Raw genomic sequence first — 22,966 nt, forward strand, 5'->3', positions numbered from 1 at the left:
GGCCCACCTCGCACTTGACTTCTGTAGACTTAGTTTTCTCATTTTTTACAGTTGCATTCCTACCTACATTGGGGCTTTTCTTGTTTCTTTGTTTTAAATTAAATGAAATACTACATTCAGGATATTACAAAAAGCATTTAAAGTGCTATACCAATGTAAGTTTTCTTTTTAAAATTAAACATAATTTTAAAACATCAGTTGTCCAGGACACCAGAAAAGCCTCAGACTTTGTGTGGCCTTGGGTAGAAAGACGGTACTTGGAAAAGGATTTTTTTTACTGTTAGCAGGTTTATTCCCAATGCAGTGGAAATTTATTCTCCCATAATTTCTCAGTTTTGTTTAGTAATCATATCCTAGTCCTCAATAGATAATTATGAGAAAATAACATGTAAATGCATTTTCATTTTGATATTTTCAGTTTACAAATATAGAGCAATAGTGTTTTAGATCTGGATTGGGAAGTTAGGAATCTATTTTAGTAGTTTCTCATCACTTAGACTGAAAGAACTATGGAGTTGGTATTCTGTTTGAATTACAAAGATGTTTTTATCTCAGCAGCCTGAAAACATACTAATTTTATATTAAATCAATTTATTATTTATATTTGGTAAAATTAGTACAAAATTTTCAGTTAAATCAATTTATCGTTTGTATTCGGAAAATTAGTACAAAATAATCATTCAGTAACTTGTTCTTGTCTTCCAGCGAGGATGAACTGGAAGAGACAAATGGAAACAATCCCATTGACATTGAGGTTGATCAAAACAAGGAAAGCAAAAAGGAGGTATTTTTTCCCCCTAGTATTGTTTAGGCGAATAAATTTTATTACTAGTTTCATAAATAAAACATTCATCTTGCTTGTTCTACTTAATATATTAAGTGCTATGTGGAAAGCAGCATGATATGACTTTTTTTTCAACAATACTGTCTTTGCTTTATAGATTGTATAATTTTGTTTGCCAATAGATGTGAATAAAGGAAGGCTTAAAGGATAGAAAATAGCACTAATGAGTAATGATGTTCCCTAGAACAGCAGTCCTCACTGACTTTCTTCGTAAGCCATTAGCTCAGTAGGTTAGCAAGTGGTCTAGTGAATTCCAGGCAGCCTTAGGGTCTCCATTCACGCTATAGATGCCCCAGCATCTGCCCGTCCTAGGCACCCATGCCGTGCCTGGGGTGACTGCAGGGAGCTGGCAGGGACTCGGCACAGCCCTCCTGTTACTCAGAAGCAGCAATTTGGTCACACCAGGGGGAGCCAGGACCATCCTCTCTCACATGGTGACTGTTTCATCTTATCATTAAAAAAAATCATTATACAAGAGATTGTAGTTTCTGGATTCAGGGGGCTCGTGAACCTCTACAATTGCATGTAACTTTTATATAGGTTCATAGAGGTATTTTTCCAAAGACACAGTCTATAGTTTCAAAAAAATTTCTCAGAGAGTTCTTTCTCTCTGCTCCAAATTATAAGAACAGTTATTATTTTAAGCCTATAAAAACAGAAGGGTCTAAATTTATCAAAACTTTAAAATGACATCGGTAATATATGTTTCTTATAGACAAGGTAGGAAATACAGCTAACTGAAAGAGGAAAATTAAAGTGATTTATAATATTATCCATAATCACTGTCAACCTTTTGGTGACTTTTTCCTGAGAACTCTTTCTGTAAAATGTATATGCCTGTATATTCATAATTCTGAATCTAGTCACTTTTTAAAAATAATATAATGGGAGCTTTGTAATTTTTAGAACCTTTTAAATTTACTCTACCTTGATTTTTTTTTTTCTCTTTTTCTTTTTTGAGACAGGGTCTCCTGTGTCACCCAGGTTGGAATGCAGTGGCACCATGACTCACTGCAGCCGCCAACTCCTGGGCTCAAGCAGTCCTTCCACTATGGCCTTGCAAAGTGCTGGGATAACAGGCATGAGCCACCTCCAGCCCTTGATTTTATTTTTTTTAATTTTGTTTTTGAGACACAGTCTCACTCTGTTGCCCAGGCTGGAGTGCAGTAGTATGACCTTGGCTCACTGCAACCTCTGCCTCCCGGATTCAAGTGATTCTCCTGCCTCAGCTTACCGAGTAGCTGGGATTACAGGCACATGCCACCACGCCCTGCTAATTTTTTTTTTGTATTTTTAGTAGAGATGGGGTTTCATCATGTTGGCCAGGCTGGACCTTGAATTTTTTTTTATGTCAAATATATTTGTATACGTAGCTATATATTATTCTGTCACATGAATGTTTCATAATTGAGTTACCTTATCCTATGTGGATTTCCCAGTTGTTTATTCCTCCTGTTTTTTGCTTTTATAAACAATGCTGGATTGATTCTCACATAACTCACTATTTGTGCTCATAGGTTTTTTTCATTAGAACTGATTCCTGGAAGTTGTATTGTTGAGTCAACGTGTTCTAGATACATTGTTAAGGCTTTTTTTTTTTTTTTTGGTTGTATATCACCAAATTGGAAATTGGTCGTTTTTTTCTGCATAATTTATATGAATGCCCAAATAAGATCCTGAGGGTTAGCTAAATTAGATTGTTTGGGAAATCAAATTGTAGTTGTAGTTTTTATTAAGCTTTGTGTTGATGTATTGCTATTTACTAGGTTTTTCAGTGGCACATTTTAAATGAGAGAAAACACTTGATTTCATACAATTTTTATAATTCTTATTTATATAGTGTTATTTCTGATTCAGAAAGAAAATGGCTAAATCTTTTTTTTTTTTTTTTTTTTTTTTTGGAGATGGAGTCTTGCTCTGTTGCCCAGGCTGGAGTGCAGTGGTCCGATCTCAGCTCACTGCAGCCTCCGCCTCCCAGGTTCAAGCAATTCTCTGCTTCAGCCTCCCAAGTAGCTGGAATTACAGGGGCCCGCAACCATGCCTGGCTAATTTTTGTATTTTTACTAGAGACGGAGTTTCACCATCTTGGCCAGGCTGGTTTTGAACTCCGGACCTCAAGTGATCCACCCACCTCGGCCTCCTAAAGTGCTGAGATTACAGCCGTGAGCCACCACACCTGACCCACAGTTTCTTTTTTTTTTTGAGACGGAGCCTCACTCTGTCGCCCAGGCTGGAGTGCAGTGGTGCAATCTCGGCTCACTGCAAGCTGCGTCTCCCAGGTTCATGCCATTCTCCTGCCTCAGCCTCCCGCCATTCTCCTGCTTCAGCCTCCCGAGTAGCTGGGGCTACAGGCGCCCGCCACCACACCTGGCTAATTTTTTGTAGTTTTAGTAGAGATGGGGTTTCACTGTGTTAGCCAGGGTGGTCTCAATCTCCTGACTTCGTGATCCGCCCGCCTCAGCCTCCCAAAGTGCTGGGATTACAGGCGTGAGCCACCATGCCCAGCCACCTGGCCCGTAGTTTTTTTAAGTATTAAAATGATACTAGAACAGACGTAGTCAGTTGGTGATCTTTATTAAACATCGTAGTCCCATACACAGCAGTTTATTGCCTACTAATATTTTTGTATTACCCACTTGTTGAAGAAATTATCACTACCATTATAGTTTTGCAGTGTCTTTAGCTCAGTCTTTTAAAATATGAAGCAGAAAGTCATATTTTCAGCTTTATCAGTGAATGCTAATGCACTAACAAGATGGAATTATGAGCAATTATAAAAACTTCTTGTTCTTAAAATGGTTACCAGTAAGTTATATTCTTTAACTTGACAAGATTTTACTGTGTTTCATTTCTGAAGGTTTTGGTTTTACAGAAATTAATAGCCGTCATGCATTTTAAAATGATAAAGTATATTATTTTAGAGTAAGTTATATAAGTTGCTGTAAAAATTGTGTTATCCAAAAATGTGTATAAAAAGCTGTAATTTAATGTAGCTAAATACAGATGTGTGTGTGGCCACAAAACTCATTAGCAGAGAATACAGATTTTTTTCTTTCTATATTACTAGAGGAAGCTGAGAATTCTTATTTTCATTGGCTTGAAATGATAGAGTAAGGAAGTATTTGTACAAGAAGGAGTGGAACACAGTTTCGTGGTGTTTAGTCAAAACTCAGTAGCCCAAATTCTGTCTGTGAACTGCCTGTTAGAATTTATAGATCTCATTTGGTTCTGATAGGGCATGGTATTTGTCTTAGATTGTTTTGGTGCCATGTTAAGGAAATAAATATGTTTATTACTGATCATTTGACTTTTTTTTAAGTTTCATTCATCACCTGTGTATATCATGCAGGTTCCCCCTACTGAGACAGTTCCTCAGGTCAAAAAAGAAAAACATAGCACACAAGCTAAAAATAGAGCAAAAAGGAAACCTCCAAAAGGAATGTTTCTTTCTCAAGAAGATGTGGAGGCTGTTTCTGCCAATGCCACTGCTGCTACCACGGTGCTGAGACAACTAGACATGGAATTGGTTTCAGTCAAACGACAGGTACTCATAAGCCTGGTCTTGGATGTAAAAGAATTAATTAGCACTTTAGAGGTGTTTCTGTTATTCATATATGTGAATGTTCTCTTTCCGCAAATCTCAAAGGAGCATTTTGTTTTGAAGGAATTGGACAGATCTTGAGTACCAGCCCATTGTTTTTCTTTTTAATGAACATATAAATTGAAGTGTATGGATATAGTGTGATCTGGAAGTATTTCTGAAGTATATAGCAAAGCATATGAATATCATATTTATATTATATATGTGTCTGTGTCTCCATGATTTCTCACAATATGAACATACCCCAGTAACCTGCATCTGGATCAAAAAACGGAATGTTGCCCCCAGGCCCATGCATTTTCCCTCCTGGTCACTATTCCATGGAATGTTGCATTCCTTCAGCAACTCCACCCCTCTTTTATTACCTGACTCCTCCTTGTAGGTGGCCACTATTCTGATTTTTTTTTTTTTTTTTTTTTTTTTTGAGACAGTGTCTCGCTCTGTCGCCCAGGCTGGAGTGCCGTGGCGCAATCCCGGCTCACTGCAAGCTCTGCCTCCCCGGTTCACGCCATTCTCCTGCCTCAGCCTCCCGAGTAGCTGGGACTACAGGCAACCGCCACCACACCCGGCTAATTGTTTTTTGTATGTTTAGTAGAGACGGGGTTTTACCATGTTAGCCAGGATGGTCTCGATCTCCTGATCTCATGATCCGCCCGCCTCGGCCTCCCAAAGTGCTGGGATTACAGGCATGAGCCACCGCGCCCGACCCTGATTTTTTTAAATTTTATTTTGTTTTTGAGACAGTGTCTTGTCCTGTTGCCCAGGCTGGAGTGCAGCGGTGCGATCTTGGCTCACTGTAACCTTTGCTTCCGGGGCTCAAATGATCCTCCCATCTCAGCCTCCCAAGTAGTTGGGAGTACAGGCGCTTGTCATCACACCTGGCTAATTTTTTGTGTTTTCGGTAGAGACGGGGTTTTGCCATGTTCCCCAGGCTGGTCTTGAACTCCTGAGCTCAAGTGATCTGCCCGCCTCAGCCTCCCAAAGTGTACTGAGATTACAGGTGTGAGCTACCACACTCGGCCCTGTTCTGATTTTTAAAGCCATAAGTTGTTTTTGTCCATTTTTGAATTTTATATAAATGAAAGTCATGTGGTACTGTTTATTTTATGTCTGGCTTTCTTTCAACCTGAGAGCTAAACAGTTTTTCAAAGTGGTCCTGTCGTTTTATGTGCGTTTTGTTTGCACATCAGCGTTTCCCAGCTGTAGCACTATCCTCATGATGGGCCGTTCTGTGCACTGGAAGATGTTTAGCAGCATCCCTGGTCTTGACCCAGTAAATGCTAGTAGCACCCTCCCCCTACCAGTTGTGACAACAGAAATATCCCTAGGCATCACCAGATTACCTCACAGGGGCAAAATTGTCCCCATTTGAGAACCACTGCTCTACATCATTGCCATATTTTGGTAGTCTTAAATTTTAGCCCTTCTGATGGGTTATAATGATGCCTCATTATACTTTTTATTTGGCAGTTCCCTGATGACTAATGAGGTTGCTCACCTTTTCATCCATTTGTTGGTCATTTGGATATCCTCTTTTGTGACATGTCTACTCAAGTCTCATCTGTTTTTTTTCTGTCAGGTTGCGTATTTTCTTATTGGTTTATAGGTGTTCTTCAGGCTCTGAGTTGTTTTCTACAACTTGTATTTTAAATGCTGTAAATATGTTTTGCATTCTGTGACTCTCAATGGTATCTTTTGATGAACAGTAATTCTTCATTTTAAGGTAGTTTAGTTTCTTAGTCTTCTGAGGTTAGTGTTTTTGAGTTCTGTTCACCTTTCTCAAGGTCATGACGATATTCTCTCATGTTAGTCTTAGAAGTGTTGTTTTACCTTTTACATTTTGATCTAGAAATGTTTTTCTGTATTTGTTGTTACATGTCGGATTAATAGTCACTGTTTTGTTTTCATATGAGTATCAATTTGGTCAAGTATTTATTGAAGAAACTGTCCTTTATCCTTTGCAACGCAGCAGGACCTTTGTTTTACATCCAGTGTCTGTATGCATATGGGTCTGGTTTGAGGTTCTCTGTTCCTTTAATCTCTTTGTCCATCCTTCACCAATACATACTGTCCTAACTTTATGTACTTTATTAATTTAGTTATCTGGTGTAATATAAGTTCTCCAAGGTTGTCTTGGTTATCCCTGGCCTTGTACTTTCCATGTAAAATTTAGAATTACTTTATCAATTTTCAGAAAAATAATTCTATTAGAATTTTGATTGGGATTATATTGCATCTATAGATAAAAATGGAGAATTAACGTCTTTATTGAGTTTTCTGATCAGTGAACCTGATATACCCCTCTACTTCTATAGGTTTGTAATTTCTTTCAATGTTGTATTGTTTTCTGTGTAAGAACTTAACGCATCTTTTGTTAGTCATTCCATGATATTTGGTACTTTTTTGGTGCTCTTGTAAAGGATATTGTTTTTTAAATTACTTTTTATAATTATTTTTGCCTGCTATGTAGCTTATTATTTTAATCTGATTGCATAGTACATTTAAACTGAAAATTCAACCTAGTAGTTGGGTCCTGTCCTTTCATTCTCTCTCTGGAATTCAGTTTCCAGAAATCCATCAGCAAGTTGTTGACTGACTGACTATTTTTGGTTTTTGCTGCTTTTGATTTATCTTGATGGTTCCCTTGGAAGGTCAAACAGTAGACCAACTGTCATCTCATAGACGCGAAGAGCAGGGCGTGCTGCTGTCTTTCTTATGGTTTAGGGAGGCAGCCCAGACCAGGACCCAAGCACACTCTGTGTGCTCAGAGGAGCGGCTTCTTGTTGTGGCTGCTGGCACAGCTGCACTCTAATCTTAGGAGAATCACTTAATCTTTCTAGGCCTCTTTTCAAATGAGATTAATCCTGGCCTGCCTGATCTCACAGAATATGTCCGGGCTACTGTGTGAGAGAGCATTTGAAGTTCTGTTTGCACTGGAAGAACTGTCTCGGGCTGTGAGCTCTTGTTGACATTGTCATCTTCCTTTACAAGGATGCTCCTTTCTCCCTCTGCTGAGTGAGCTCCTGGTGGTTGCTGTTTAATATATTGAGAAAAGAAAAAGAGGCCTTCCTCTTGCACCGAGGTGTTATTGACTCCATAGGGTGAGAGAGAAAAGATTCTTTAGTTTTCAGAGCAGGGTCAAGAGCAAGAATTTTTAAAATTTGAAGGTCGCTCACAATTATGAAGAGGGAGGACTCAGCCTCACTCAGAGAGGAGGTGGGTGATTTCCTTTCCACAGCCTTTTAGCGCCACAGTGCAGCAGTGTGTTCATTGCCAAATGTGCTTCTAGACTCAAAATGGGCATTCAGTTCACTTGGGCCACTTGTTCTGGAGGCCGCCATGTTTGGTATATCAAGGATATATTCTGAAAATAACAGCAAACTCGACTAACAACAGCTTAAACAATTTAGGGTTTATTTTTCTCAAATAGCAAGAAGTGCCAACATCAGTGGCTACTGGTGTTAGTTCATGTGTTCAGTCATGCTCTCAGGGACCCAGGTACTTTTCAGGTCTTCTACTGTGCCATTCTCAGCTGTTGGCTTTTCATCTTGCTTGTTGCCTCATGTTGGAAGCTACTGGAGCCATTTTGCAACCCTCACATCTGCATTCAGGGCAGTATGAAGAGGAGGTGGGGGTGGAGGTAACCTGTCTGTCCCTTTTAGCAGGACAAGCAAAAGCCTTACCGGAAGCTCCTTAGCTGAATTCTGTGTGCCCGTGTGTTGCGTACTGCTCTTCCTCCTTCCCAAGACATCATCAGCCTCTACCAGCGAGAAGGGGGCTGGGCATGTCTCTTAAATTAGCCAGTGAACAGTGCTGGTTGCATCAGGTCTTTCTCTGAGTGGAGAATAAAGTGATCTGACGTTAAAAGAGGAATCACTGTGCCCACAGTAAAGTAGAAAACAGAAAGTTCTGTATGACTGAGGGTTGGGTGGGAGGGTGGTGTCTAGGTAGGGCGTCAGGACAAGTGGATGGCTTTTCTTTTTCATCTTGTTTTTTCTTTAAGTGTGATTACCTTTGCATCCTATTTCTTACCTATTTCATTGCCACTCACTTTCCAGTTAGCATGATGGTGGCAGTAATCTCTGTTTTTTTCCTGCTTAATAAACACTAGATGTTTGGCGGGCGGAAGGGGGCGTATTTTGTTTTTTGGAGACAGGATCTTGCTCTGTTGTCCATCCTGGGACTGTAGTGATACAGTCATGGATCACAGTAGCCTCAAAGGCCTGGGCTCAAGCAATTGCCCACCTCAGCCCCCTAAGTAGGTAGGACTACAGGTGAGCACCACCACACCTGGCTAATTTTAAAATTTTTTTGGTAGAGACAGGGTCTTGCTGTGTCACCCAGGCTGTTCTTGAACTCCTGGGCTCAAATGATCCTTCCTGCCTTGGCCTCCCAAAGGGCTGTGATTACAGGTGTGAGCCACTGCACTAGCCTAATTTTTTTTTGGCAGGGTCTGGCACTGTCACCCAGTCTGAAGTGCAGTGGTGCGATCTCGGCTCACTGCAACCCCTGCCTCCCAGACTCAAGCTATCCTCCCACCTCAGCCTCGCAAGTAGTTGGGACTACACAGCCTAGATATTTCTTCTTCTTCTTCTTCTTCTTTTTAAATTATACTTTAAGTTCTAGGGTACATGTGCACAACGTGCAGGTTTATTACATATGTATGCATGTGCCATGTTGGTGTGCTGCACCCACTTCATCATTTACATTAGGTATATCTCCTAATGCTATCCCTCCCCGCTCCCCCCACCCCACGACAGGCCCCGGTGTGTGATGTTTCCCCATCCTGTGTCCAAGTGTTCTCATTGTTCAATTCCCACCTATGAGTGAGAACATGCGGTGTTTGGTTTTCTGTCCTTGCGATAGTTTGCTCAGAATGATGGTTTCCAGCTTCATCCATGTCCTTACAAAGGACATAAACTCATCCTTTTTTATGGCTGCATAGTATTCCATGGTATATATGCAGCCTAGATATTTCTGATATGGAAAATGCATCAGGAAGAGGGGTATAGGCTACTGAGCATTTAGAGCTAGCTTTTAGTTCAGAATTTTAGATGTTTTGCATTTACTCTCTCTGCTTCTTTTATAACGTTACTTAATCACAGTGCAGTATATACCCAGTTTTGTACTATCTATGAACAACCAGCTAGAGTGACAAGAGTGGTCTGTTTCACTGGAATGCGAAGAGGACATGTAATATTCTAAACCTTGACTTTTTCCTGCCAAAAGTTGCTATGTTGCATTTTTAGCCAAAAAGGAATCCAGTGAACATAATCTGAGTACTTTGCAATTTTCCTGGGTTTTCGGTAACTGAAAGACCACTGAGCAAGATCCTAAGAGATTGTATTGTCTAGCATGGCAGCCAGCAGCCCCATGTGTGGTTGTTTAAATTTAGATTAATTACAAGTGAAAAAAACTTAAAAATTTTCGGGTAGCATCTTCTACTCATGAATGTCTTTTACATTTTACTTGAGAAAATCAAGCTCCTCTTCCGTTGGCTTTCTTAGTTGCTTGTGTGATTATTCAAAGATGAAAAATGCTGGAGTTCAGAGTTCCCTGGTGCTTGACACGGATATGCCCTCTACTTGGAGTAGAGAGAAAATAGCATACTTCCGTGACCTGTCTCATTCAAGGGTCCATGGGAAAATTAAGGAGCAGCCATAGCCTGGGAGGTTGGTATTGTTTGTGGTCTTTCTTTCGACTGGGTAAGGACAGTGAAAGATTACCTTGAGCCAAGGCAGTAATGTGGAAAAAGATAATTTGTGGGAAAGTGAAGACGTGACAGTTAATCAAAGTTAGACTTCTGGAAATCTCACTGACATTGTGTTTTCCCTGCCCCCCCATCGTTAAAGAAATCTATGCTTGTGCACTTCTGCCCTGTGTAGAAGCGGTGGACAGCACAGTGATCTTGGGGCGCTGTGAGGCTGCACCCGCAGTTCTTTTGTAAAGACTGGGCCTTTTTGGTCCTTACTGTGGCTGCTCTGTTACTTCAGTTCAATCCTATGTGGTAGTAAGCCCAGGGATTTCTTCTGTCTTTTATGTAAGACTCCAGGTAGGTGTTTTGCTGCTCAGGTATCACCTGTTAGGAAGCTGTGGATCCAGGACTGTGTACGTGAGAGCCCTCCATCCCCTCCTCCTTGGGTTGTACCTTATCTGTTGCTCTGAACAAGCAAATAATAAACCTAGTTAGATGCCTCAAAGGATACCATAGGGATCTCAGAATTCAGCTAAAACAGATGTTAGTAACGTCTTTACTCTTGAGTTTTTGTTTCTTTAAGTTTTTAAGTTCTGTTTTCATACCTTTATATAGTTTTTATTTTTAAAATGAAAATTATTTTTTCCTTCCTAGATCCAGAATATTAAACAGACGAACAGTGCTCTCAAAGAAAAACTTGATGGTGGAATAGAACCATATCGACTTCCAGAGGTAGGATTATGTTAACATCATCTCAGAAGTCATATTCAAGTTTTACATGTTTAAGAATTTAATATCGGTGTGATACATCCCCAGTATACATCTCTTGGAAGAGTATATGGACATAATTTTATGAACCCAGTTGATGTTAAAATTCTGATAAGAGAAAATGAAAGGTTCGTTAAGCTCATAAGGACATACTCATCTCTAAATGTAATGTGCTAAAATGACTCATTTGGATATCCAGGTCATTCAGAAATGTAATGCACGTTGGACTACAGAAGAGCAGCTTCTCGCCGTACAAGGTAGGGGGAAGTTCTTCTAAAGAGTTTAGGAGGCCGGCTGTGGTGGCTCACACCTGTAATCCCAACATTTTGGAAGGTTGATGCATTTGCTTGAGCCCAGGAGCTCAAGGCTGCATTGATCCATGATCACACCACTGCATTCCAGCCTGGACAACAGAGGGAGACCCTGACTTTAAAAAAAAAAAATTTTTTTTTTAAATAAAGGGGAAAAAAAAGAGCTTAGGAGCATTGGTAGATTTTAGGGAAAAGTTATGTCCTGCCCTACTCCCAGCACCTAGATTCTTGGACAATTATGTCCTAGTGGATATCATTTTAGCCAAATTACTGTATTCCTTTGGGCTTTTTTCTTTTCCTTTCCCACTTCTCAGAAGTTGTAAAAACTTAACCGGGAACCCTGAGTCTTCTAAAGGTGTATTTCATTTTACTAGTTACTCATCGAGCTCTGACTCGTCAGAAGTACAAAACCCCAAAAGAAGCAGACAGAGTGTTCGGCTTTAAAGGTTGGGGGTGCTCTGGACCTGCGATACCAAAAGATGAATGCAGAATGTCTCCAACCCTAGGGCAATTGCTGGGTGACTTCAGCTGTTATGTGACATGTAATGGGAAGACAGATATCAAAATGACAGGGTCGGTCATCTCCAGAATGTGTCTAGAATTGACTGGTACTTTTTCCTACTCTAATAATACACGAAATTATTGCCTGCTGTTAAAAGCCTGTATGTTTTCTTATCTGGATAAAGAGGTAAGTGTCACTTGTGGTTTTAAAAAAATGTTTTTCTCTTGTGTTTTAAAAAATGCTTTCTTACATCCTTAGCCATCAGGAAATATGGCCGAGATTTTCAGGCAATCTCAGACGTGATTGGGAACAAATCAGTGGTACAAGTGAAAAACTTTTTTGTAAATTATCGACGCCGCTTCAACATAGATGAAGTTTTACAAGAATGGGAGGCAGAACATGGTAAAGAAGAGACCAATGGGCCCAGTAACCAGAAGCCTGTGAAGTCCCCAGATAATTCCATTAAGATGCCCGAAGAGGAAGACGAGGTAAATCTGAAACAAAACAGTCACTTCTCTCGTCAGGTTCACGCTTGATACTCCAGTTTCTAAAGTGATGAATTTCTTCAGCTATAGAGATTTTTAGGTATCAGCTGTATTAGTAACTTCACTCTTACCTGTAAATAGCCAGGATGTGTATGCATTGACTCCAGTTCTTGGTGCCTGTATATTATTCACATGTTAATTTCTGGGCAAATCCTGAATTCCATCCTGATTTCCTCCAGCTACAAAATACTCTGCATTATCAGTTTTTCCTTAAATACAGTAAAATCTTGAGTGACAAAGACAGGGGAGTGGGGGCATAAACAAAAAGTAAAAATGCAGTGAAAGCTGTCCTGTCTGTGAGGGATGTCGATGAAGCTCCGTCATCTGCAATGTGCGGTCACATCATCATGACTCAGCACAGCGAGCCAGCCAGGAGCTCCTGAGGCCTCTCCCTGCCATCCAGATCTTTCAGCCTTTGATGCTCTTTGGGGCTGATGGGCTTAAGTATTGATGGGGACAATTCTGTGGCTGGCTGGAACTTCTGTGATGGTGGCTAATTTCTGGAATGATAGCCCTGGTCTCATCTGTCACCTCCCTGCTTCCTGTGTCAGGGGCACCTGCCATTTCCCCATCTAGTCTGGCCTGCCTCGCTGTTATATTTGTCCCTCTATTCCCAGAGCAGATGAGCCTGGGGCTGGGCATAAGAAAGAGTTACTTGCCAATCACTTTGCATCTGAATTTGTTCACAGGCATGGTAATTTAAGAATTAATTTAGCTTTATAAGGAAAGTCACTTTCACATCAAAGCCTTTTCAAACCATACTGGAATGTTTTGAGATTACCTATTTTGTATTGCGTGTGCTACCATTTTGCTCCAAGGGCCTGGCTCTGGAAACAGCCCAGAAGGCCCCTCCTGACCTGAGCATGGAAGTACCTCGTGAGGTATTGGCATCCCCTGGGAGCGTGGTGCCGCCACTCCATGCAGGGCCTCTTTGCTGACTGGAGAAAGGACCTCAAGGCACAGCCATCTGTAAGAACACCATTGAAACATATTAAATTTGTTAGAATTAGATTCTTTAGAGCCTTTTGCCAGAAAATCTTTATAATAAGTGTACCACGTCTATAATATTGCCAAGGTCAGTACCCCTGAATCACCCCCATGCATAGCTCTGCCTGAAAAGAGCATGTGAATTAAATGATGGTGTTTTTATCTTTCAGCAGTGATTTTTTTCTTTATTCTTCTTTCTTTTTATTTTCAGTGATTTTTGTACCAGCACTAATTGCCCCTGTTAGCACTCAGTTTAGGAAGCATTGAAAAGCTGGAGACTGCTGGGGAAGAACCATTAGAATTTGCAGGAATGAAAGCTTGCTTCTTGTGTGTGTGTTTTCCGGCTTCAGTCCCAGGATGACTGGAAGCAGAAACAGTTGGGAACGCTGGCTCTATTCCCTCTTCGCATTTGATCAAAGCCAGTGTTGGCTGGGCTGGCATAACAAATCTCATAGTAAATTTAGGACCAAGAGTCCCTACCAACAGGATGTCAGTTGTTGTGCATATGTTTTTTTCTTCATTCTCTTATTCTTGGATCATTGGTTGACTGACTTAAGTGAGTCAAGTATTTTTTTTTTAACCTTGTTATTAGCCCAGAAGGTTCTTCCGTAATGATCCACTTACCGTGTGGATTGCATTATCAAAGCACCGTCTTTCTTTTCACAGTCTAGTTATGGCTCCTCCAAGCAGCAGATCATAGTTTTTCCTTGGTGATTGATCTTCCATGTCTCTATTTACCCAGCCTTCTCTGCAAAACAAAATGAAGAATGGTATTATCTAACTCGTGTTTAGTTTCATAGTCCTTATATCCCTTTACAAACTTTTTCACTCCGCTAGTCATTTAAAATGTACCCCCTCATACCTTTCTTTTCTTTTTTTTTGAGACAGAGTCTCCCTCTGTCACCCAGGCTGGAGTGCAGTGGCTCAATCTCGGCTCACTGCAACCTCCATCTCCCAGGTTCAAGTGCTTCTCCTGCCTCAGCCCTCAGCCTCCCTAGTAGCTGGGATTATGGGTGTGCACCACCATGCTTGGCTAATTTTTGTATTTTTAGTAGAGATGGGGTTTCGCCATGTTGACCAGGCTGGTTTCAAAACTGCTGATCTCAAGTGATCCGCTCGCCTCTGCCTCCCAAAGTGCTGGGATTACAGGCGTGAGCCACCGCGCCCGGCCTATTTCTTGAGTTTCTTTCTTTTTCTGCTTCTTGTAGTGCCACCCCTGCCCTGCCACCTAGTTTTATGTTCTCCATATGTTAGTTTGCAGAAGGAAATTAATCTAGTGACCAGCTGCTTCTCTGTGTCCAAGGGCCTAAGGGAACTTGTTAGAATGCTGGCTTACTTGTCTGTCTGGTGAGTCCACAGAACTTGGGGTGTGTGTAATTTCACCTTTTTATTTGTCCTGTAGAGTCCAACAGCTGAGAAAGATGTCTGCTGGTGTCTTGCCTGTCCCTTCTGCCCTCAGGTTTTATGTATTATGCAGAAGCCACAGGGAGAACATGAGAATTCCTAGAAGTTCTAGTAACAGAATGGTCTGTCAGTTATAGATTATTTCCTTCAGGGCTTAGAGGCAGGTAGGTAGCCCAAGGCATTTTGAGCTTTTGAAATTCATAGTTATTTGACGTGGACAAGGGTGGGTTGGGAACAGTGTCATATCCAACCTTACACTGAAGAAAGGGTGCCATGGGTTGGACAGAAAGATGTCACTTAAAATTATGAAATGATTAAGTCTGTTACCAGTGAGGAGAAATCTCCTCCTGTATCTAAGAACGGTTCTTGTACATGGTATGGTTTTTAGCTGAAGGAACAATCACTTTGCGATTTTGGATGCATGGCCCAGTTGTTTCTCCAGCAATGAGATGCCATGAGCATGGCGGAGAGCAGTAAGACGCTATGCAGCCTTTAGGTTTGGGTCTGGGAGTCCTTTTTAAAAAATGGGAGAGGGGAGTTAGGAAATGCCTCATAGCTTTTAAAGAAGATCCTGGGATCGTATGGGCTCCTGTATCCCAGCTAGAACCAGTGACTGGGTGCTGAACGGGCTGGGTGCCACAGCATGCCCTCAAGCCAGTGAGAGGAGTTGGGGCTGCCACTGTGCTTATATGCCCTTTTCAGGTTTTTTTTTCATTTGTGTTTTTGAGGCGGAGTCTCGTTCTGTTGCCCAGAGCAAGTGGAGTGCAGTGGTACGATCTTAGCTCACTGCAGCCTCCATCTCCCGAGCTCTTGATTCTGGTGCCTCAGCCTCCCAAGTAGCTGGGACTACAGGTGTGCGCCACCACGCACGGCCAATATTTCTTTTTAGTAGAAAGGTTTTGCCTTTTTGGCCAGGCTGGTCTCGAATTCCTGACGTCAAGTGATCCACCTGCCTCAGCCTCCCCAAAGTGCTGGGATTACAGGCGTGAGCCACTGTGCCGGGCCGTTTTCAGGCACTTAAATTTAATCCTGGTGAAGTAGGTATTATCACTATGTGTCTTCTGCACATGATGAAACTGAAACTCAAAAAGACTGATAACTTCTTTGCACATATCGGGGTTTGAGGCCAAGACGTCTGGCTGGAGAGGCCACACGCTTGCCCTGCCCTTAAGAACATGGTGGGCTGGGCGTGGGGGCCCACGCATGTAATCCCAGCACTTTGGGAGGCCGAGGCAGGCAGATCACGAGGTCAGGAGTTCGAGACCAGCCCTGCCAACATGGTGAAACCCCGTCTCTACTGAAGGTACAAAAATTAGCTGGGCGTGGAGGCAGGTGCCTGTAGTTGCGGCTACTTGAGAGGCTGAGGCAGAAGAATCGCTTGACCCAGGAGGCGGAGGTTGCAGTGAGCCGAGATAGCGCCACTGCACTCCAGCCTGGGAGACAGAGTGAGACCTGTCTCCCCTCCAAAAAAAAAAAAAAAAAAAAGAACTCGGTGTTTGCTCTGCAGGTTTGCTGGCTACCTTCTCTTTTCAGTACACTGGAAATAGCAGCTTGTGTTGTTTACCTACTCTTTGATCCTTTTTTTTTTTTTTTTTTCTCTTGGCCTCAGGCTCCTGTTCTGGATGTCAGATATGCATCTGCCTCCTGAGAAACTGGTGGCTTTGAACACTTGGTGTGGACTACTGTGTTATCCGGGATATCAGGTATTACGAGACATCACCTAGCCATCTGCATCACATCTCTCTGGACAAGCAGCTATTACCAAAAAAGGCATATACTTCCAGTCCTGTGCTCCATCTGCCTTAATTCTTTGCTCGTTCCTCCATGTTGGCGCCACTTCCCAGAGAGCTCCACTGCATCTCACACTCTGCCCACGTGCTGGGGAAATCTCATGGCCTGCACATCTCTTGTGACTCTGGGAACCGCCTCTCCCGCCGGAGCCCCCGAGCCCCACCAATGGCAGCTCTTCCCAGTCAGCAGCTTCAGAGCAGGCAGTCTCCTCGGAAGGCCCGACTCTGTTCCTGCATGGCCTGCAGTTTCTACTTTGTGCATAGAGTAATTTTCAGAGTAACCGCGACCCTGTTGGCCTTCTAGAAAGTTTCTCTTGTTCTTTTCTGAGACAACCACCTAAGTGATAATACGCTTTTTTGGAAACTAATATATATAGCCAGACTGCATCATAACCTTTATCATGCCAAGCATCCTGATGCAACTCACATTTCCCTAAACATGGGGTATAGTTATGATTTATAAATTGAGTTGGCTTAAATCTCCCTCTTCTCCCTTCCCAAGTGTTACAAAGATCATTTACTGCAACTGTCGTTGGACACTGTAGCTTAAAGGGAACGTGGACCTCAATGCTTTCTGCCTTCAACTTTTCAGCATTGTGACCCCAGGGTGGTTGCCACCCCATCTTTTCCTGACCCCCCCCCCCCACCTCCAAGAGGTTCGGCCCACATCACTGTACCTGGTGCTTGTAAATTTGGAATTGGTGCCTTCTCCTTTTGGCAACCATGGTTATCAATCCTTTTTCTGTTTTAGTGTCTTATTTCTTCTTTCAAGTTATTTGCTAGCCAAAGATGACATCACTGAGATTAGGAGACAGGGGAGAGCTTGCTGCAGATTCTGACAGTGCAGATTTTAAATGTCAGGATATTAGAATAGCTGGCGCTGGTTTATGAAAGCTGCGCGTTGTTCCGCGTTCTCTCGGTGCGCCTGGCCTTTTATGTGGCACTCTGTATGTCAGTTTGTGTCCTTCATGTGCTGATGTGATTACACAAACACCATCCACTCTCTTTTCATATCAGAGTACAGGACAGAGAAGTGATCAATGTATTGGTCTAGTGAGACTGAGATGAAAAGAAATAACCTACAGAGTGGTCTGTAATGCCTTTTGGTTGGACTGGGAACAAGTAAAAATTTCTAATAAACATTTTGAGACTTCCAGAATCACTTTTGTTATCTTACCAGACCATGGGCCTGCTGAGGGTTGAGGAGCAGACAGCCTGCATTCTAACATACCCTGTTCCCACCCCACGGCCATTCAGACTGCACTCAATACGCCGAAGTCGCTTTTGTTGTTGTTGTTGTTTGCATCATTTGGATTTTTTTTCTGCTTTCAATACCAAAAAAATGCAGATGCTTTAAGGCATAAACAGAATTCTTAAGAATTTAAAATATGCAATTAAAGTTTGATATGTTTTGACTCCCAAGCACCTTGTTTTTTGTTGTTGTTGTTGAAGTCAGCTGATTTTCTCTTTAGAAAGAGGGTCAGCTAGAAACCTAGGATTTTTGGAATTGTAAATTTTTTTTTAGTATAGTCTGGAGAGAAAGGTCATTCAAAAGGGAAGTACAATGGGACTTGCTGCCCTTCATCATCTCGTTCCCGTGCCAGGTGTGTGTTGGTCACGTAAAAGCCTGGGAAGCATCAGAGGAGTCCCGGATTGCTGCTGCTACCTGGAGACAGGGTTAGCAAAATAACACTAGTGATGAGGGAGAGGCTTCTTTTCACCATAAGCCTGCTGTGTACACCGAGGGCGGCAGGAGAAGCATGGGAAGGAGTCAGCCTAAGTTTGCACATTGCATAAAGGGTACACTAAGGTATGAGCTGAAGCTTTAGGTTCTCCGTGCTTCCCTCAAGACCTGCTCCTTGCTAACAGAAGCAGTAGGCAATTGCTGCAGTGCGTTTCTCACCCTGCCAATAGGTCTGTCTATATCTCTGTTAAGGAAAATAGCCTGGTCCCTCCTGGCAGTGCTTGGAAGCTTGATGCTAATTTTTATATAGCGTGGCAAGCTGACCAGCAGTGCCAGGCCTTGATCTGTATTCTGCACTATCCCTTTACTTGGTTCCTGGCACTGAATGGTCTCCAACCCTGAAGAATCACGTGTGATCACAGCAGCTGACCTGGGCTTTCTCCCCGAGAGGAAGGGGCATGTCATTTTTATTTGACAGAGGGAAAATGGGAGCTGTCCTTGACTGCCTTTGTTGTGCTTTCCCGCGTTAAGATAGCACTGTGTTTTAAACTGTTGCATTACACTGTCTTTGCAATGATGTAAATGTAAGAAATCACTTAGCTTTAAAAGCGCAGTGGTTTGATCTTATTTATATGAAGACTTTTTAACATATCAAGAATTAGGTGCATTGGCAGGTAGGGTTTGGGGTGTGATAACTGCTTCAGATGGAATGTTCACTTAAGCTTTGTCTTCTTAAAAATTATCAATGTGAATGTCATAATTATATATATTTTTGTGGAAAATTTTCTCCTAAGTATAAGTTATTGTGCAAAATATAGTGTCATTGATGCAAATAATAGTTTAACTTTTAGTTTAGAACTCCTAAAAGATATAAGTTGTATTGCATATGCATTAAAAGTTTGTTTTATTTAATTTTATGTAGATATGTCAAGTGTTAGGTAAAATTTTTTTCACTTATCCATTTAAACACCTTGTTACTTGAATATTGTGTTGACTGGTCTGCAACAGTGATCCATTCTGTAATATAGCTCTTTTAACTGGGAAGGAACCACACCCCAGTTGTGCCGATTACATTAGTGTTGGCACACAGTCGGGTGCTAGTGTAACACAAATGCCACGTTGTCTGGGTGTACAGTGTTTGTGGAGACGCCACTTCCTCAAAATGGTTTTTGATCGTTTTTAACCTATAAGACGTTTTGATGCTCACAAACCTCTATTCAACACACAAAACAAACATGAAAAGGTAGTTAGTTGGGTTGTAACAGCTTACTGGGGTGGACTCATGAAGCAGTGGCTTTCTGTTCATCTAAAGTTTCCTCAGATACCACAGACCACTGTTAAGTGTGCTCATTGTCACTTTAAATTTCAACGATACCCTATTTTTGTCATTCTAAATATCAGACGTACTATTGGTATAATTGCACACCAAAAATAAGCCAAACAGTGCATTACGCTAACTGGATCCCTGCTTTTATGTGAGCTAAGGAAAGATGGAGCCAACTCCAACGAGGGCCTCTTTTTCTCTCTTGTCTAGCCTGTTTCTAAACCGAATGATCCAGGATTCAAGCTTCTATTGTCAAGTGAAACTTTCCTCAGATGGACTCCAGGTGGCCAGGTCACCTAAACCTAGTGGTCCTGTGCGATGCTCTTTCTGCCAGTCCCTGAATCTCTGCAGCTTCTCTTACCTGTCTTACCTGTAGTAAAGCACAATTGCAGTGGCGTCGCATTCAGAAGAAGGGAAGGTCAGCAGAGGCTATGCATGTTGTGTGATGATGAGTGTTTACAGCCACCTTCTCCTAAAACGAAATTTATACCGGGGTGGATAGTATTCCATTAGGTAGACTTATCGACTTTGCTAAGTGCTTTTTAGACAGCTTAAAAAATTTTCAAGATTTTAAAAGATGTATAAGGTTAAGTTTGCAAATATAATGGAAATGCTGTATATCTTTTGAAGTGATGAAATCCACGTTGGAATTTTAAAGAAAATATGTTGTAATAATGCTGTTGTAAGTAATATTTTAATGTCTCTTTGCCTGTTTTCTATTTCAGCACATTCATTGTGGTGAATGTTCATAGCATTATAACTGCTTAGCCATTGAATGATAACATTTGTTAGTGGAAATTGGAAAATTTATTTGTGAAATTCTGCAGAATTCATTTTTCTATTTCCAATATTTGCTGAGGTTAAATAAAAATTTTCAAGCCATTGATGTAATAAAATATGAAATGAAAGCATTTTCTGCACCCCCACGCTCCATCAAAGCAGTACCCTTCCCTGTAACAAAGTGGGGTTCTTTCTTTCCTTTTAAGTGAGGCTTGGGGTTTCCAAATGTCGAATTTCTTCCAAATCAGACCCTGTGGAAACACCGCCAGGGATGCCTTTTGTTTTTAGCCTTTTGCTCTACCTGAACTGACATTCTTTTTTATATATGATAATTTTATAGTTGGAATCAAGTTGAAGCACATGAATTCATAAAGTTTGTGATAGTTGTGGGTTTAAATGGAAGGGTTCAGTAAGAGGCATTTTTCCCCCCATGGGTGGATTTTCTTTTTTCAGCCTGACCAGGCTTTTGTCCTGATCCCTGGAGGCAGGATGGTGGCAGTGCAGAGGCAAGATCACTGCCTCTGTGGCCTCTGCTCAGCCAAGAGTGCATGCACACCAGTGCCGGTAGTTTCCTGAGTAGCGTGAAGAAGCTGGCGGTGGCTGTGGTCTCATGGTCTTCCCTTTATTAGCTGGGATGTAGAATTTGATTAGATAACTACTGTAGATTGGGGCTAGAAGTCCAGTGCACTATCCATTGTGCCACTGAGCTTGCTCACTAGATAACTTCTATAGAAACCCAATTTCTAGGTCCAGGCAGATGGGGCCCCTGTGTGTGACTGCACAGTGTAGGAGGGTTGTAGAAGGGTGACCGGGTCCAGCCTTCCCAGTGTGGACAGTCTAGTGGAGGACACTGCACATATCCTCCAGGTGACAGCAGTCAGCACCACGGCGAGTGGAGCCACAGCTACAGGGAGGTCTGGGAGGGAGGCCGCAGCTGCCTCGCATCTAATTTAGAGAGTGCCTGTCCGGGAGCTGAGCCTGTGGAAAGGGGAGAGGGTCTGCTTGGGTGAGGGTGGCACCTAGGGGCCGAGGCCAAGAGTGTTGGGACCTCCGCTGTGATTTGTGAAGGTGGCTTGTGGTCTAGAACAAGAGGAAATGAGTGCCAAGGACAGAGAGGAGGAAGGTTGAGGCCAAGGTGGCCGCCTGCCAGGATGCTGCTGGACGTCTGCTGGGTTGGGCACTGAAGGTGGAGCCGTTTGGACTTGGCCTTTAGTGACTTCAAAGAACCCCGGGCGATGGCTGAGGCTGGGAAGAGGGAGCTACGGAGGGTTGAGGGAGAGCCCCTCTCAAAGACTGGCCTAACCTGAGCGCGTGCAAGGGCACAGGATAGGAAGGGATAGCGGGCAGGCTGTGAGTCCCGAGTCAGACACATGGAGGCCCTGGCTCCAGCTCCCTTTTCTCGGACTGAGGGGGAGAAAAACACCTGTATACAGGTGTAGATGAGGCGCCTCTGTGCCTCACTTCCCATCATCTTGGCCCTCCCCACAACCCCGGCTTCAGACAGGTGACTGCAGCACCCTGAGGTAGGTGACCTAGGGGAGCTCAGGAACAGCAGCCTGGAAGTAGCAGGGAGTTCCATCCCCAGGGGCAGCTCTGGGTAATCTGGGTAAGGCAGCCATAGACAGCAGCTCCCCCTCAGCGGCCCCCTGCAGAGACCAGCTCAGAAATGGTCTAGGACTGATTCTCCTTCCCTGCCTCACTTTTTCTGGCCCCCTACTTCTGTTGCCTGGGATTGGTTTCTAAAGCAAACCATTTACCCACAAAGCCTCATCTCAGGCTCTGCTTTTGGGGGGAATCTAGGCCAAGACAGCACCAAAGTGAGAATTACAAGGCTCGGGAGAGGCCTGGTGAGGTCCCTGCCAGGCCCGTCCCAGCCTTTCAGCTTATGGGAGGGAGAGATCTTGAGAGCACTTGGTGCTGACACTGCTGGAAAGGCCATGGTACCCACACCCAACGGGGAGCAGCTGCACTGCTTGGAGGCAGGTGCTGGCTCTCAGAAGCTCCCTTCCCTGCAGCTCCCAAGCACCGTGCTTCCCACGCACCAAGCACATGCTAGGCACTGACTCTTGGAGCTGACGGGTATTTGAGGCTCTATGCAAATTGCTTGCCTTCTCGACAGATCAGAGGCCGTGCCTGGGGCATCGTTTGGGCCCAGACTAGCTCATGGATGACCCTGACTTATTCTTTGTTTTGGGGTCTTTTTTTTTTTTTTTTTTTGAGATTGAATCTTGCTCTGTTGCCCAGGCTGGAGTGCAGTGGCATGATCTCCTCTCTGCAGCAGCCACCTCCCGGGTTCAAGCAATTCTCCTGCCCCAGCCTCCTGAGTAGCTGGGATTACAGGTGCGCACCACCATGCCCAGCTAATTTTTGTATTTTTAGTAGAGATGGGGTTTCACTGGGTTGGCCAGGCTGGTCTTGAACTCCTGACCTCATGTGATCCACCCACCTTGGCTTCCCAAAGTGTTGGGATTACAGGTGTGAGCCACCACACCCAGCCGATCCTTTGGTTCTGGGCTGAATGGAACCCACCCCCCAAGAGAGCCCCCCAAGTACACTTTCCTGTTGTCCCAGAAGCAGGAGCACAGTCACAGGCCTTGAAGCATCCGCATGCCTGCCCGCTCTGCCAGCTCACCCTCCCTTCACCGTTTCCCAACTGCCTGGGTGCTCCGTCAGCACCTGAGGACTCCACAGCGCTCACACCTAAAGCCCTGTTCCCAGAGCTCAGCTGCCC

General features: G+C 43.1%; 1 protein-coding gene across 4 annotated transcripts in view; it reads left to right on the forward strand.

The window, feature by feature from the left end:
• RCOR1 (REST corepressor 1) overlaps window positions 1-20,351 on the forward strand; it is a 135,572-nt gene extending 115,221 nt beyond the window's left edge. Inside the window, exons 7-12 of one of the 4 annotated variants that reach the window (XR_010151278.1) lie at window positions 706-784; window positions 4,194-4,388; window positions 10,795-10,872; window positions 11,108-11,165; window positions 11,594-12,209; window positions 16,267-20,351. Coding sequence is in view for 3 of the 4 variants with exons in the window: in XM_522957.8 (XP_522957.3) it covers window positions 706-784; window positions 4,194-4,388; window positions 10,795-10,872; window positions 11,108-11,165; window positions 11,980-12,209; window positions 16,267-16,305 (679 nt within the window). In the remaining variant the exon portion in view is untranslated. Of the gene's footprint in view, window positions 1-705; window positions 785-4,193; window positions 4,389-10,794; window positions 10,873-10,956; window positions 11,182-11,593; window positions 12,210-16,266 lie in introns of those variants that run through there. The other 3 variants (XM_522957.8, XM_054665805.2, XM_016926750.3) reach the window with 3 other exon arrangements.
• The last annotated feature ends 2,615 nt before the right edge of the window (window positions 20,352-22,966 follow it).

The sequence above is a fragment of the Pan troglodytes genome, chromosome 15, assembly GCF_028858775.2.
Source record: "Pan troglodytes isolate AG18354 chromosome 15, NHGRI_mPanTro3-v2.0_pri, whole genome shotgun sequence".
In the NCBI taxonomy this organism is placed as follows: domain Eukaryota; kingdom Metazoa; phylum Chordata; class Mammalia; order Primates; family Hominidae; genus Pan; species Pan troglodytes.